Genomic DNA, 13,753 nt, shown 5'->3' on the forward strand with positions numbered 1-13,753 from the left:
GATAGCAAAAACAGGTTTAAAAGGCAACGTTGACAATATTTGCTCAGTGTATACTGGTTACCAGCTCAAAAGAAGATGGAATTGATTAAATAAAGGCTTCTTATTTGTTCATTGAAATCTATTTAATCAAATAATTTATAGCACTTCAATTGGCATCAGTTGACCTTGGAAATATTGCAGTTGTGACTCCAGCTCTTTTCCCAGCACTGAGACCTGCTGTCTGTTGGTGAGGGGCTCGCAACAGAGTAAGAAGAGGAAAGAGGGATGGAGAGAAAGAACTTCAGGGCTAGGACAAAGAGAGGAGGAAGTCAGAGGCTAATAAGCCAGATCTAACACTATTCCCTCCTAGAGCCCTTCCCCAGATTTCCTCAGTTATGCCCTCTAATTTGGAGGCATTCCTGCATTCAAAAGGATGCAGTGTCCTTTACTTTAGAAGCAACTTTCCATACTTCCAACATCCTTCTCAAGGTCAGCGAGTTTCTGAAGATCTACAACAAGCTTGTCATTCCCACTACCTGGAAAAGAAGTGCAGTATGTGTTCAGTTGAAAACTCCCCTCATTGAAAGTCTATCACATTCCTTCATCCTCTATTAATGCCATGAAAAATACAATGAGATCAGACAGCAAGAAGTGAAGTAGCAGAGAAATGAGCCTGGGGATGAGTGCAAAGGTCACAGCTAGTTAGTATGCCTGGAAGAAAAGGAGAACCAACAGCACAAAGGGGTGGAGAGATGCTGTGGAACAGGAGGACAGTTGCCTATATCCAATGACCACCTCTAGGGCTGTCTGAACTAATCAGAGCACAAAAGCTGCAGTCAAGACCAGTTTTGCCATTGCCCACAGCATCTTGGCTTTGGCCACCACTGCCTCATGCACAAGTCCCCCACACACTTCTCACAAAGAAGTGATCCACAGGGTCAGTGTTATAATCCATCCACACCCCCTTCTCTGGCACAGGCCAGGACCCAATGCAGGCCCCTGGCTTTGAGGTATCTCCTGGGGTGCTGAACTATGGCTGTTGGTGTAAATAGCTCCTCTGGTAGTAGGGACTGATTGTCCCCAGCTCATACACATGATCCTTATGTGCAAACTCCTCTTGAAAAGTAAATAGAGGAAAAGAAATAAAGACAGACACACCACTATGAGAGAGAACATGACTTACTCAGCGTGAGATTCATCTTGGCCATCTTTAAGCATGTAATTCTGAACTAATTCTTTAGGTTCCCTTTTCAGTTAGTGGGGAGAGACACACAGAGTCCATTTCTAGAGTGAGATCACTCAACTCTGAAGATAACCTTCCAGGTCCACAGGCTGGCTTCTCATCCGAACCTTGGATTTGCCTTCTCAGGTGTCAAAGGGACCCAGCAAGGTTTGTGGGCTCCAGCATTAGCATTTGGGAATACAGAGGAAATGGCCCAGGAAAGTGCAGAGACTGAGGCAATAAGTGCTTGGGGATGTGCCCTGCACAGGGTAGGGGGAACAGACACTCAGTACCCCACCTGTCAGTCAGAAGAGCCCCTTAGCTGCTCCCCATGACCTCGGGGTTGTTTCTCTGCCACCCAGTAGCAATGCCATGGAAACAACGTCTCCACTGAGGTACCACACCTGTGTCACCTTTCTGCCTTCATCACCACTGTGCCTCTGAGCAGAGAGGCCTGGAAAGAGACAGAGGCAGAGAGGTGAGAGGGGGGAACCATCCCCACAGGGCACCTGTCTGCTCCAGTCCTTGGCCTTCTGTGACACTATGGCAGTGACTAGCTATTCCTTGTAGGCAAAACCCCATGGCAAATGGAATGAGAGGAGGAGGCTTTTGCTCCCCCTCTCTTCTGTTTCTACCTTACAGGAAAGAGAGGGTGAAACTGGAGAGGGAAAAGTGTATCTACTCGAGTAGTTATATCAAAAGGTTCTCAGCACAAGACTGGTAGTGGCTTTTCAAAACCCCTGCTACAGTCCCCCCCCAAAAGTCATACTAAATCACAAAAATGTCTAGCTTTTCTCTTCTTTAGTGCCTTTGGCTACACTACCCATGGGGGGAAAACCCTTTTAACTGCTCTTTGTGGTTCCCATATCACATTATAACCAAATACCTACACCCACAGGGCACCCACTGTATCCTCAGCCGCTGAACTGAAGAACAATACGTGATCACTCAAACCAAGCTGCCAGCCTCCTTTCCTGCCTCTTCCCGCTGTATTCTCTATGCCTTTGCTACACTTTTGCCATCAGACCTTTCATCTAACATCCATCCAAAGCTGTAAAGTACTTGAGGTAGGAAAAATTCCTGAATCTTACCAGGTAGGTGCTCTCAGTAGACTAAGCTCCGTCTAAAACTCACCAGCATAGTAGGAGAGCTCCTGTGCTGTGGCTGCTGTTCCCAGTGAGCCTGAAGCAGCAGAAGATCACAGGTGTGGGGTTTGATAGCTCATTTATTCGAGATTTAACAGATAGCTCAAAGGTACTGATTGCCTCACCTAGGAAACATGGTTACAAGATCCCTCACAGCACAATGCCCTGGGATCTCTCCCAGGTACCTGGATTTGAGGGAAAGCAGATTGTCACCAGGAACCAATTCGATCTGGCCTTACAGCTCCAACTTTGCAAGTATGCCAATTTGATCCTGGAGAAGCCAGGGCGCAGTTTGCAAAGTTTTTGTCACTTTTAGGCCCCGCTTGGGGCAGGAGTGAGACAGACTGAAGCCTTTTCAGATGCTAATCGCTCCCACAAAGGCAGCAAGATAACAAGGAAAGAAAACAGTAAACAGTGAAGCAGCTGGATGAACAGCTCGTTTAGCCAGAGGAAAGCAGTTACGGGAATGAGGCTGTTCAAAGGGGAGGCTGCAAAAAGTCGAGAGGGAACAGAGGAAACAATTCTCCACTGCTCACAAAGAGCCTTTGCTGAAGATTATCTACAGATTTAAATTTTGAAAGGTCTACTGCTTGCTGAGATTCAGGTAGTAAAAGTAAAATTCTGTTTTATCGGTGCATGCAGGTTATTTTCTATTCATCTGCATTATGGTAGGTGTTACAGTAGCCTGGAAGCTCCAGGATTCCAGCAAAAGTTGTTTATGTCCCTCTTTTGGCATGCTGAATGTATGTATATGCTTAGACCTAAGATTTTCTTTGTGGCTTTTTTAAGTCTTCTTGCATATTTGCACAGCACTGTAACCTTAAACTACCACTACTGCAATTTTCCAGTCGCAAATATTTGGAAATCAAGATGTTGGAGTGAATAACAGGGAAGCTCCTCTTTCAACACACTTTGCCCACAGCTAATAAACCAAGGAACACAAGTTTCAGGAATGTTGTATTTCTATGTATTGATAAGCCCATACCAACATACTCTGCTTTTTCCTGACCTTGCATATAGGTAGAGTGATTTCTGGGAAGTAGCTCAAGAACCATGAGAAGCGTTCAAGAAAGTTCTTAGTCCCGCTGCAAGGCTGACAGACACAGTCCCCACCAGCTGTTGGATGTTGGGGGTTTTTATAAAAAAAAAAAAGCTTACAAATAGTTATATGAGACTTTCTCTTTACTTTTTAGCTACTCCTACTTGATTCTCTCAGCCAAACAAAACTGGATGCTCTGAAAATGGTTGTACTCTCCTCATTGGCATCCTAATTCCATACTGTGTTCCCAGTGTGTCTCCAGGCATCTTGTAAAACACCAAGAATGTCTGTCCAGCCTAAATGATCTCTTTTGTTTCAACTCGGTGTACAGGGATGTGGCATTCGGGCCCTTAGGACATTAGAGTTGCCATGAAGCCACATTTCACAATGTAATTTATTTTAACATGCAAGCAGCTCTGGCAGAGCTGCCTGAGGATTTCCAGTTTAAAGTGAGGCAGGACAGTGAGGAGCACAGATAAAAATCAGAAAGGCTAGAGAGGGAAAGATGAAGATTATACCTATTTACAACACATTTGTCTTTTGTTTGCCTTGACATGATTATACCTTCATAAAAAGAGCATGACTTTCAAGACAGGGAAGCAGAATCACAACCTAGAAACTATATGAAAGTTGTTAAGATCAAGGCAGCAGAAAAATGTTTAGAGTAAAGCTGAACAGGCAGAGTAGGTAAAGCTGAAGGATGATGGCAAGTTCAGGGAGAACAACACAAATTCCTATTTAAGGATAGGACTTCTTAGCAATACTGGTAAGAGCAATAAAAGCCATTAAGAAAACTGCCCTTTCATTATCTGAGAAGCAGACCCTATCCTGAAGTTTTTGAAAAACATTTGAGTCGAAGTGTGGTCCACTCAAAGAACCTCATGTGGTTTATGACTGGTCCCCAAGCCCACATACCAGGAGCAGTAGATGGGATGTTTTGCTTACAGCATAACCTATATACTCTGCTCTTTGCACATCTTTTTCCCTGATCTGCCTTTTCTCATTCTCTAATGTTTTACCCTTTGCCTTCTCTGCCTCCAGATCTCCTCAGGAGACAAATCTGGCAGGCAACAGGTAGAATAAAGTTTCTAACAAACTGGGATTCCAAGAACCTCCACTGAGGACTTAATCTCGTATTTTAAGGCAAGAGTCCCACAATGACTGCAAATAAACTCTGGGAACTTGATATCAATTTCCCAGGGCTTTTCCAGCATATGCAGGGAACTGTGGCTCAGTGACAGATATCTTGTCTTACATGTTCAGTCCCCAGCATCTCCAGGTGGTCTTTGCTCTGAAACTCTGTTCACAGCAATTGTAATGGCCACAGGTGAGAGCTGAAAGTGCTTAAACTCTTGGCTATTTGCACTTAACACCTTGTCTCCACAAAGTAAAACACCCAAAAAGGGGAGGGGAAAAAGGCCACACTGACCCTTCTAAGAGAGCCTTCATATACACTTACCTGCCTTCAGTCATAGGTAAAAGACAGAGTTTCGTTACTGCCATGGTACTTGTAACTGGCATCACTGTCCTCCCTTGTGATGTCTAAAAGCTGAATATTCCTAATTCCAGGTAATTTCTTGAGTAGTTTTCCTTAATTCAGAGAACCTAAGTTCATTGCTTTTCATTCAAAACTTTGTCTGGAACTAACTATTGCCCATTTTACAGTTTAATTTCAGTTGGGACTTAGAAACTACAAAGGCGTGCTCAGAAATTGCAGACAACAGACTTGGAAGACAGACAACTCTGAAGGCAAAGCACTTCTCTGCCTCAAAGCAAAATGAGATCAGCTGCAGACAAATAATGAGATGTTGAATCAATTAACAAGAACAAAAGATGTTTTTGAAGTCAGACAACAACATCAGATAATAAAAAGCAAGGGAGCGTTTTACTATAGAAATCTTTACTAGGCTTTTAGAATCTTCTTTCTCCTCGTCTGTGACCTAAGCAAAATACCTGGCACTTGGGATTTCTGCCCAGAGCTGGCTCCACTCAAATTCTGAAATGTGGATAACCTGGAACTGTTGGGCAGTTTGCTCCCTAGGAAACATCTGCTTTCCAGAGCAAAGGAATGTCACTAATATAGTTATGCCTTACAGGCAAACATGCCCTCTTTCTCAAGGGCTGAGCAGTTACTTCTTCAGAAGGGATTACCTAAGCAGGCCATGATTGTGGCTACAACGTTTGCTTCTGGGTAAACCTGGGGTTCATTCCACATGTGCAATAACCATAAAGTGTGTTTGCACACATGCAGGCCATGCAGAACCTGTTTCTTACACAGGCCAGAAATGACTTGAGAATCCAGGTTAACTCTAAGCAAAATTGTAGCACCTCATTAAGGGTCATTCTCTTCACTGTAACCAGCTGGTTTCAGCTGCAGTTACTGGTCCTGGGTTACGTTCTCCAGGGCTGAGTTTCCTTCCACCAAATACTTTGAATGCTTCTGCCACAAAGTGCACACTTTCCCAAGTATGAATGTAGGGAACTGTAATGTTGAATTTCAGCATCAAAATTTTCTGGTGATCCTTCTTTATACCTGGCTCACATTGGAACTGCAGCTTGGAAACAAGCACAGGCTCACTCAGAACGTGCTGGAGTTTAAGAGGTTGCTGAAGCCCCTCTGCTAGTGCTGACTAACCCACCACATGTACCATCCCCACACAGCAACTTGGCAAATTCCTTCCTAGCGTTCCAAAAGTGAGGACAGATGTAGCTTCAACAACAAGAAGCAAATGCTTGTGCTGAGACAGGTATTGGCCTCGTCTGCTCACAGCGTTCACTTCCTTCCCTGCGTTACCATTCAGTAAGTGAAAGGCAAATGATGCCTAGCTGCAGAAGTGCCAAAAGCAGCACCCAGAGGCACTCAAAAGGGATGGATGACCACAGGACAGCCTGCAGGCAGTGACTGTGAATGGCCAGACTTGGCCACAGAACTCTCTAAGAACCAGAACCAGCAGGAGTGAGACTACAGGGAAAGCAGGGAAATAAATTATTGGGAAGTTCATATATACAGCCAGAAGCCAAGAAAGAGAAAACCATTCAAAGGTGGGGGACAAGGTGGATTATGGCAGAGCTGTCAGCCCAGAAACCAGTGAGAATAGGGAAATAATCACTCAGAACCACCTCTATGTTCAGCTACAAGTTCTCAAGCATCTGCAGATACACAGGAGCTGCACACACAGCAGCTTAGAAATATTTCTTCATCAAGGATCATGTATACCCAACATACTTTTGTGTCCCACTCCCAAGCAGTAAGGAGCAGAATAACCCCTTCTGTCTTCACTTAATTTCTTATTTTTCTAGAATATTGAAGTCACAGGCAAAGTATAAGAAGATGTGTCAAGGGATTTTCACTTGCCAAAAACCAATAACAGATCAATAAGTCTTGGAATTCAAAAACAAATTTTTTTTTTTTTTTTTTTTTTTGTGGATCCCACTTTCAGTAATGAGCTAAAGCCTGGTCTTGGCAGTGCACTGAGTTGGGAGCCCACCTGAATACCACCCTCCCTACAACTAGTAGGTAAATGCTTGCAGCAGCTCTGGAAACTGCTTAGGGGGTCATGCTGTGGAAAACTCAGCTTGCTTATAGCATAAGATATTCCAACTGGATCTGTCTGCTGGCCTTTGATCCAAATTTTCTGTGTTGTCACAAGAAGGTATAATCAAAGAACCTGCTATGGGATCTCATTTTGTTTGAGTCTTTGGGCTTAGAATGTCAATTTACAATGGTGTGACAGTTTTGCTTAATTTCAGGATAATTAGGCTCACTGGAAAAAAATTCTACTAAACAAAACAAACTTAAAAGCAAAGGCATTCCTAAGTCTTGATCATCATAAATGTCTGTCACCATTTTTTTAAGATAAATGTGGGTTTATGTTTCATGGTTCTGAATGGAATACTTTGGAAACTTTGATTTTGACATACAGTTTGTAACTTTGCAAGCTGAAATAATAGTCACTAAAAAGTCATCTTCATTAATAAATAATAGACTGAAGAAGAAAATAGCAGTTTGAACAATGGTTTTGTGAAGGGTTGAAAGACCTGAAGTGCTACAGGGATGAAATTTTCCTGGCTTGGTCTGAGACACTGGATTCATATTGCACTGGTAAGCAGCAGGCAGATATTGCTATCAAATGCAACTCTCTCCTACTTTAAAATAGGTTCTAACAATGACAAACACTCTGAAGCAACTGGATGTGAAGACTGTCTAAAGCACTTGCTTTTTCAGCTTTGAAAAATATTTCCACTTAACAGTTCTGGCAGAGAAGAGCTTTGCTGTTTACATTCTCTAAATATCTGTAAAACAATCTTGTTTTCATAGGTGGCACTCAGGAATACTCCACACTGCCAGCTGAGGAATATCAGTCATGATGGAACAGTAATTCTAAATTCTGCAACACATTATCATTTTGAGTAGCAGTAATGACTTCTGGTGATTGTGTGGACAGAGAACACGGTGGTGTGGACAGGCTCTCAGGGTAAAACTGAAATTGATACCACTGAGCACTGTCTTCTCTTTCCCTGAACCTCCCTTATACTGAGAGATGCTGTGTGTCAGCTAAGGAAACCTCTGAAGTATTGCTATTGAGCTATTCTGTTAAGGAGAACAAAATGAAGACAATCTGCGTTGTCTTTGGTCACACGGAGGCCCACTTTGGAGGAGGTAAGTATTTATGGAATACTCAGGGTATTATAGGTGCTTTAGGATCCACTTTGAAAACCATCTCAAATTAATCTCAGGTTGTACTATTGCTGAATTTGTAGAATTAACCTTTTCAGCAAGGGCATGATCTTAGATAACCTAAAGCTGATGATCAAAATACACCTGCAGAGATGATTTGTGGAATACACAGGCTGTCTTGCTTAGATGGTCTGCCAACAGCCTGCCCGCCCTGCAGAGATGCACAGCCAGTGAATTTACTGGATCTATGATATTCAGATATCAAAACACATTAGCTCCCTAACTTAAATAGTTTAATTCCCTGTGCTTGCTTGATGCTGTCAGATAGTCCAGGCTCTTACACACAGTGGGGTTTGTTTTTTCAGAAAGCCAACTGTATTCTGGGCTGCACTGTGGGCAGCAGGTCAAGTGAGTAGATTCTCCCCCTCTACTCCACTTTTATGAAACCCCACCTGGAGTGCTGCATCCATCTCTGGTACCCCCAGCATAAGACGGACATGCACCTCCTAGTCCAGAGTCCAAAGAAGGCCACAAAGCTGATCAGGGGTCTTGAGAACCTCTGCTATGAAGACAGGCCAAGAGAGTTTGGATTGTTCAGCCTGGAGAATAAAAGGCTCCAAAGAGACCTTAGAGCCCCCTCCAGTACCTAGCAGTGCCACAAGAGAGCTAGAGAGGAACTTTTTACAAGTGATAGTATGCAGTGACAGCACAAGAGGGAATGGCTTTAAACCAAAAGAGATCAGGTTCAGATTAAATATTAGGAAGAAATTATTTACTGTGAGGATGGTGGGACACTGGAAGAGGACAAGGGTCAAAGTTTTAAACTGAAAGAGGGTAGATTTAGATTGGATAGAAGGAATAAAATCATTATGATGAGGACAAGTTTAAATGTTTCTTGGGATTATGAGGAAGCAGCAGCTTCAGAAGCTTGTTTTTGAGGAAAAAAACTATCAGCAGTATTAACTCTACACCAGCAGAAGGAAACACAGCCTCAAGAAAACTAACTCACCCTCTTGGGAGATGGTTTTCACCCATCACATCCACTGAAATGGACTGATTTAGTCAGGGATAAATTAGACCCGTTGTTACGTGGTAGATATGCCATCTTGTTTCCTGTGTTTACTATGTACACCAACAGATATAAGTAAAAGAGATCTCTGCTTTGAGATGTATCTGTTAATGTGTGATTCAGACATCTTAGCCTTGGTTTTTTCCACGTTTGTGTTTCCTACTCTCCGTTAAGTTAATGGGTCCAAAGCGCACTTGGGAAAATAAGATCGAAGTCCAGCATGGTTAGAAGTGACTTAGGGATGTTGGAATTCACCTCTTTCACCTTGGCAGATGTCATTCAAACACCAGTCATTGGTAGGTGCCTGTGACAAAACCACATCTGGAAACGGACACGATTGGCAGCTCTTCTGACACACCAGTGCGAAAAACAAACCCTTGCGGCCCACACCCTCTCTATGCAAAAGACAAGTGCAGGGTTAGGATAGGTTTTAGCAGAAGTTCAGTGACAGGGGAGCATTGCTGTCCTGAGGAGGTGTATCCAAAACTCTGGGAGGGTTTCCAAAACTAATGGGGAGGATAGGAATTGTAGAAAAAGCTTCCAAGAGTAGGGTTGCAATATGAGCATGAATTTCACCTCTCTGAAAGAGCTTCACCATTCTGAGCTCACAACATCTGCTTCCAAATCCCTCCAAACCAGCTTGCTTCTCATATTCACTGTTCCAGCTCCTGAGGGTTACATCTGTTAAAGGACACTTCCAAAAACATGTAATTAAAAGATGCTGAACTCCTCCAGGCAACCAAAACAACTGATTATTACCTGCTTGCCAACTCTATACAAACAAAACAAGGCACCACAGCATGTTCTGCTCCAAGGGACACTGAATGCAGTGACATTAAACACCAATCATGTGGGCTAAAGGAAAGAGATGGAAATTTAATCAAAAGTTGATGGCTGTGACTAGTAATTCTGCAAGATTTGGATGCCTTAAGAACATGTTCAAAAATGGGTCTGCACAGTATCCTCAATGCTAAATTCCTGTGGCTGCATCCTTGCTTTTGTTGCTGGCATCTTCAGCTGCACATAGCTCACTGGGGGCTCCCTACGTGACAAACAAAACTGCACCTAAACCTGGGCAGGTGGGTCCCTGCTGCCCTTCCTGTCAGTGCACAGTTGCTCAAGAACAAACATTTCTACCTGCAAATGTGGTGTGACTCTGGCAATAATTCCCTACAGGAAGGTGAAAACCAGGATGCATGCAAAGAATAGTGGCCAGCCAACAGACAGAACCTTGGTTGTTTTCATCTCTTTCCATCCAATGGACTCTGCAGCATAATGGACAGCTGTCACTGCACCACAGATAAGTTACAACTAGTAGCTACTGACATGCTCTTTTCCTGTGTCCTGTCACCTTGTCATTTCCTTTGGCTATTTGCCTTCCAGAGTTGGCTCATCTTTTGGTACAGTCTACAGCAACACATGTTCAATGCCACCTTCATCTCAATGAGTAACTAAACTTCCAATGAAACACAGCTAACTCAGATGGTGTAAAAACCAGCAGGGGCTCCACACCAGTGATGCAAAACTGCCTTGCACAAAGGGACATCAATCACAGCCCATGAAACTGAGCAGAAAAATGCAATTCTGTGCCCCCTCCCCATCCTTTCAGGCAACATAACAGACACACAGGTATCTTTAAAACAATGGCCAATCTCAAGACCTCAGTTTGGTTGCAGGAGAGAAATCTGCAACAGTTAAAAGTGGTCGACCTTGGAAATTAAAGCAAAAAAGCCACCTACCAAATCACAATGCAAAGGGTGTATCAGTAGAGCAATGGGAAGAATAGGAATAGAGTTTAGAGAGGAAAGCATCATTAGGAATCCCTCTTATCCTTTTGCTACTACACCAAACAGTCACCTGTATCTAACCAAGGCTGTTAGACTCCTTTAACATCTCCCACCCAAAGTGACTCCATGTGACAACTGATGATATCAGAACCAGTGGTGTTGTAACAGAAAGTTATACACACAACCCTAACTAAATCTGGAAATTTAGACATTGAAAACACTTTTCTTTCCCTCCCTCTACTGGGCCTCCTCTCCTGTTTCAGGGGTTGCTTGTTCCAGAGTGAAGTCTCACAACTGGGCTGCAATTCTTCATTTCCACTCACGGCTCACAAACTCAGCTGTTTTCAAAATACATGAGCTGTTAATAAGACTGGGCTAAGACGAGAGATCCCCAATCCAAGCCACAGAAATATTCAAGCTGCAGAGAGCACTTTGAATGATTTTGAGAGGACGTCTTCCCTCAATCTTACCTTGCATATAGGACCACAGAAAGCTGTGCAGAGGCATGTTACCAGGAAGATTAAGCAGATATTCTCCCCTGGAACACAGCACTGTCCACAAGGCTGGAAAGAAGGACTAGAAAACCGTGGAGGTTGGTTTTTTATTTCTCCAAAAGCCCAACTTCTTCACACTGCCTCATCCCCATGGAGATGTCACCTCTGGTCCATTAGTGACATCACAGTTGTAAGGGATATTGTCCCTTCCTTCCCTGCTTCCTCCTGCTTCATACTGTTAGAGACAAGTGCTATTACTGCTAAGCTGCTGAACATGGATGGTTATCAGAGATGCTAGAGAGCAATCCCAATCTTTTCCCTTGGAAGATCACTATCTCTTTCTATCTTTTTCTCCTGAATCTTGAGGGCTGTAGGGAAGAAGCAGCAGGTATATTACAGACAGCTCTGGCAGCTGCTATGTATGTTCTCTAGGAAGAAAAAGATGGGCAGAACTAGAAGGAAGACTTTTGCCTTCATTAGAAATCGTCAGAAGTGTGGTTATAAAAAATACAAATCATTTTTTAAATTAAAATGCTGAGAAAAATATGGAGGCATACTTCATTTCTGACAGAAACTCTTCCTAATGTGTTTAACAGGATTTTGGACCCCAGTACTACTTACTCAACTCCGTTCCACCAACTGGGATAGTAGATGCAAAGCAGATCAGGGCAAACATTCAGGAGACCGAGGAGTTTGCCTGAATCTCAGCACCAGGCATGTAAAAAGCACAGAAGAGCACAGCAGCAGTGACCCAGTGATCATCAATCTCCCCGACTGGCCCATGTCTAGGCTGAAGTGCTCAAGCCAGGAAGCAGTGTAGGGCTGAGCTTATCAGCCTGTGCTCTGCTGACTGGCCTGGGCACCACCAGCTAAACTAAGGGGGTCAGTGCAGGAGAAAGAAGCCGACAGTGACAGCCTCTCTCCCAAGGATTCCACCCTTGAGGCTTTTGAGGTGACCTGGTTGTTGCACTGCATGCTCTCCCTTCTCAACATTACCATGGCAGCAGGGCAGCCTCCAAAGCACTGTGTCTGGAAAAATACTGACGCAATGACAACACGGGATGAGAGAATCACAGAGATGATGATGTGATGTCTGGTTCCAAACCTAGATTTTGCAGAACACCTGGAGGTAAATGCACAGTGATAAACCAAGTTGTCTAGACAGGGAAAGAGTGGATTGGAGAAGCAACCAAGGTGATATGGCGAAATATAAGGAAAATGACCCAGAAAAATAAAAAGACAGTGGTCAAGACATAGCTCTCTGTTTACATCATGCACAACTGGGAATGCAGGCCAGACAAGTTACAGAGGTTTTCCAGATCTAATGCTGAACAAAATTACAACCTCTCTCCAAGTTTGGCCTCAATACAAATATACCCCACCCCAAGATCTCATCACACTAAGCAATGCAGAGTTTCAAGTACTGTTTCTGTAGCTGGCACAACAGTGCAATTCCAATTAATAGGAAATGCAGGCATGCAAAAGGAACTGTTTATACTCTGTAATCATCACAGCACAGGTCAGTATTATCACTGCAAAACTATTATTACTCTGTTTTCACTATACTGTACAAGTAATACCAAAATTGTGTCATGAATATCCAATTACTATTTAATTGTTGATACCCACTATTTAAATTCAAAGGAAGATAAGAAAGACAAAGGAAAGCAAAACTTAACATGACACCAACAGATTCTTGACCACAGCTCTTGAATTTGAGCTCTTAAGTGAGGTACATGAAGAGATGGATTGCAGAACTAATCCCTCTCAACAAAGACAGTTAAATGAGTGCAAAAGCCAGGAACTGTCTCCTCAATATTGTAATTTGCTAACTTTCACTCACTACAAAGACGTTACACAGTGATAAACTTCTTTTAATTTCTATTTTACATTTAGGGCCGAGAAATACCAAAAAGAAACATGTAGCAACAGAATGTTTCTCACTCTGAAAAAAGGAAAACACACTTTTAGAGTAATATAAAGAATGGTTATCTTTAATAGACACTGAGTAAGAAATATTCTTAGGGTACCATATGTGTGTGTGCCTGGGACAAAGACAAGGATAAGTAGGGCCTGTTAAGAGCAAAAACAAGACCAGGGAAAAAAAAAGAAAAAAGACTATGAAGGCATGAGGAGCAAACTTGAGGCAGCAGAACAGAGAACACTGCTGAACACCCACAGAAAAAAAAAGAGAACTGAAATACAGACAGGGCCTGGAAGCAGCTTAGCATGATGGGATATATGAAACTAAGGAATTTAGAAAGTTCTCAGCTATTCTACTTTTTAAACATGAAATATTAAGGCAGAAAAGCACTTAGGGAAGCATCAGCATATGCATCA

General features: G+C 43.0%; 1 protein-coding gene and 1 long non-coding RNA gene across 2 annotated transcripts in view; one reads left to right on the forward strand and one right to left on the reverse strand.

Moving 5' to 3' along the window:
* The window catches only part of LOC138111448 (alpha-2-macroglobulin-like protein 1), a 29,201-nt gene extending 27,777 nt beyond the window's left edge, over positions 1-1,424 (reverse strand). The window contains exons 1-2 of the mRNA XM_069017274.1: positions 1,163-1,424; positions 450-515 (exon numbers count right to left, since the gene is read on the reverse strand). Coding sequence (XP_068873375.1) covers positions 450-515; positions 1,163-1,187 — 91 coding nt within the window. The 5' untranslated portion in view covers positions 1,188-1,424. The remainder of the gene's footprint in view (positions 1-449; positions 516-1,162) is intronic.
* Positions 1,425-4,824: 3,400 nt separating this feature from the next.
* LOC138111473 (uncharacterized) lies at positions 4,825-5,273 on the forward strand. The gene is made up of 2 exons (XR_011151375.1): positions 4,825-4,954; positions 5,051-5,273. It is a non-coding gene; the product is annotated as an uncharacterized lncRNA (long non-coding RNA).
* Positions 5,274-13,753: the final 8,480 nt, after the last annotated feature.

Source organism: Aphelocoma coerulescens, chromosome 1, assembly GCF_041296385.1.
Source record: "Aphelocoma coerulescens isolate FSJ_1873_10779 chromosome 1, UR_Acoe_1.0, whole genome shotgun sequence".
In the NCBI taxonomy this organism is placed as follows: Eukaryota; Metazoa; Chordata; class Aves; order Passeriformes; family Corvidae; genus Aphelocoma; species Aphelocoma coerulescens.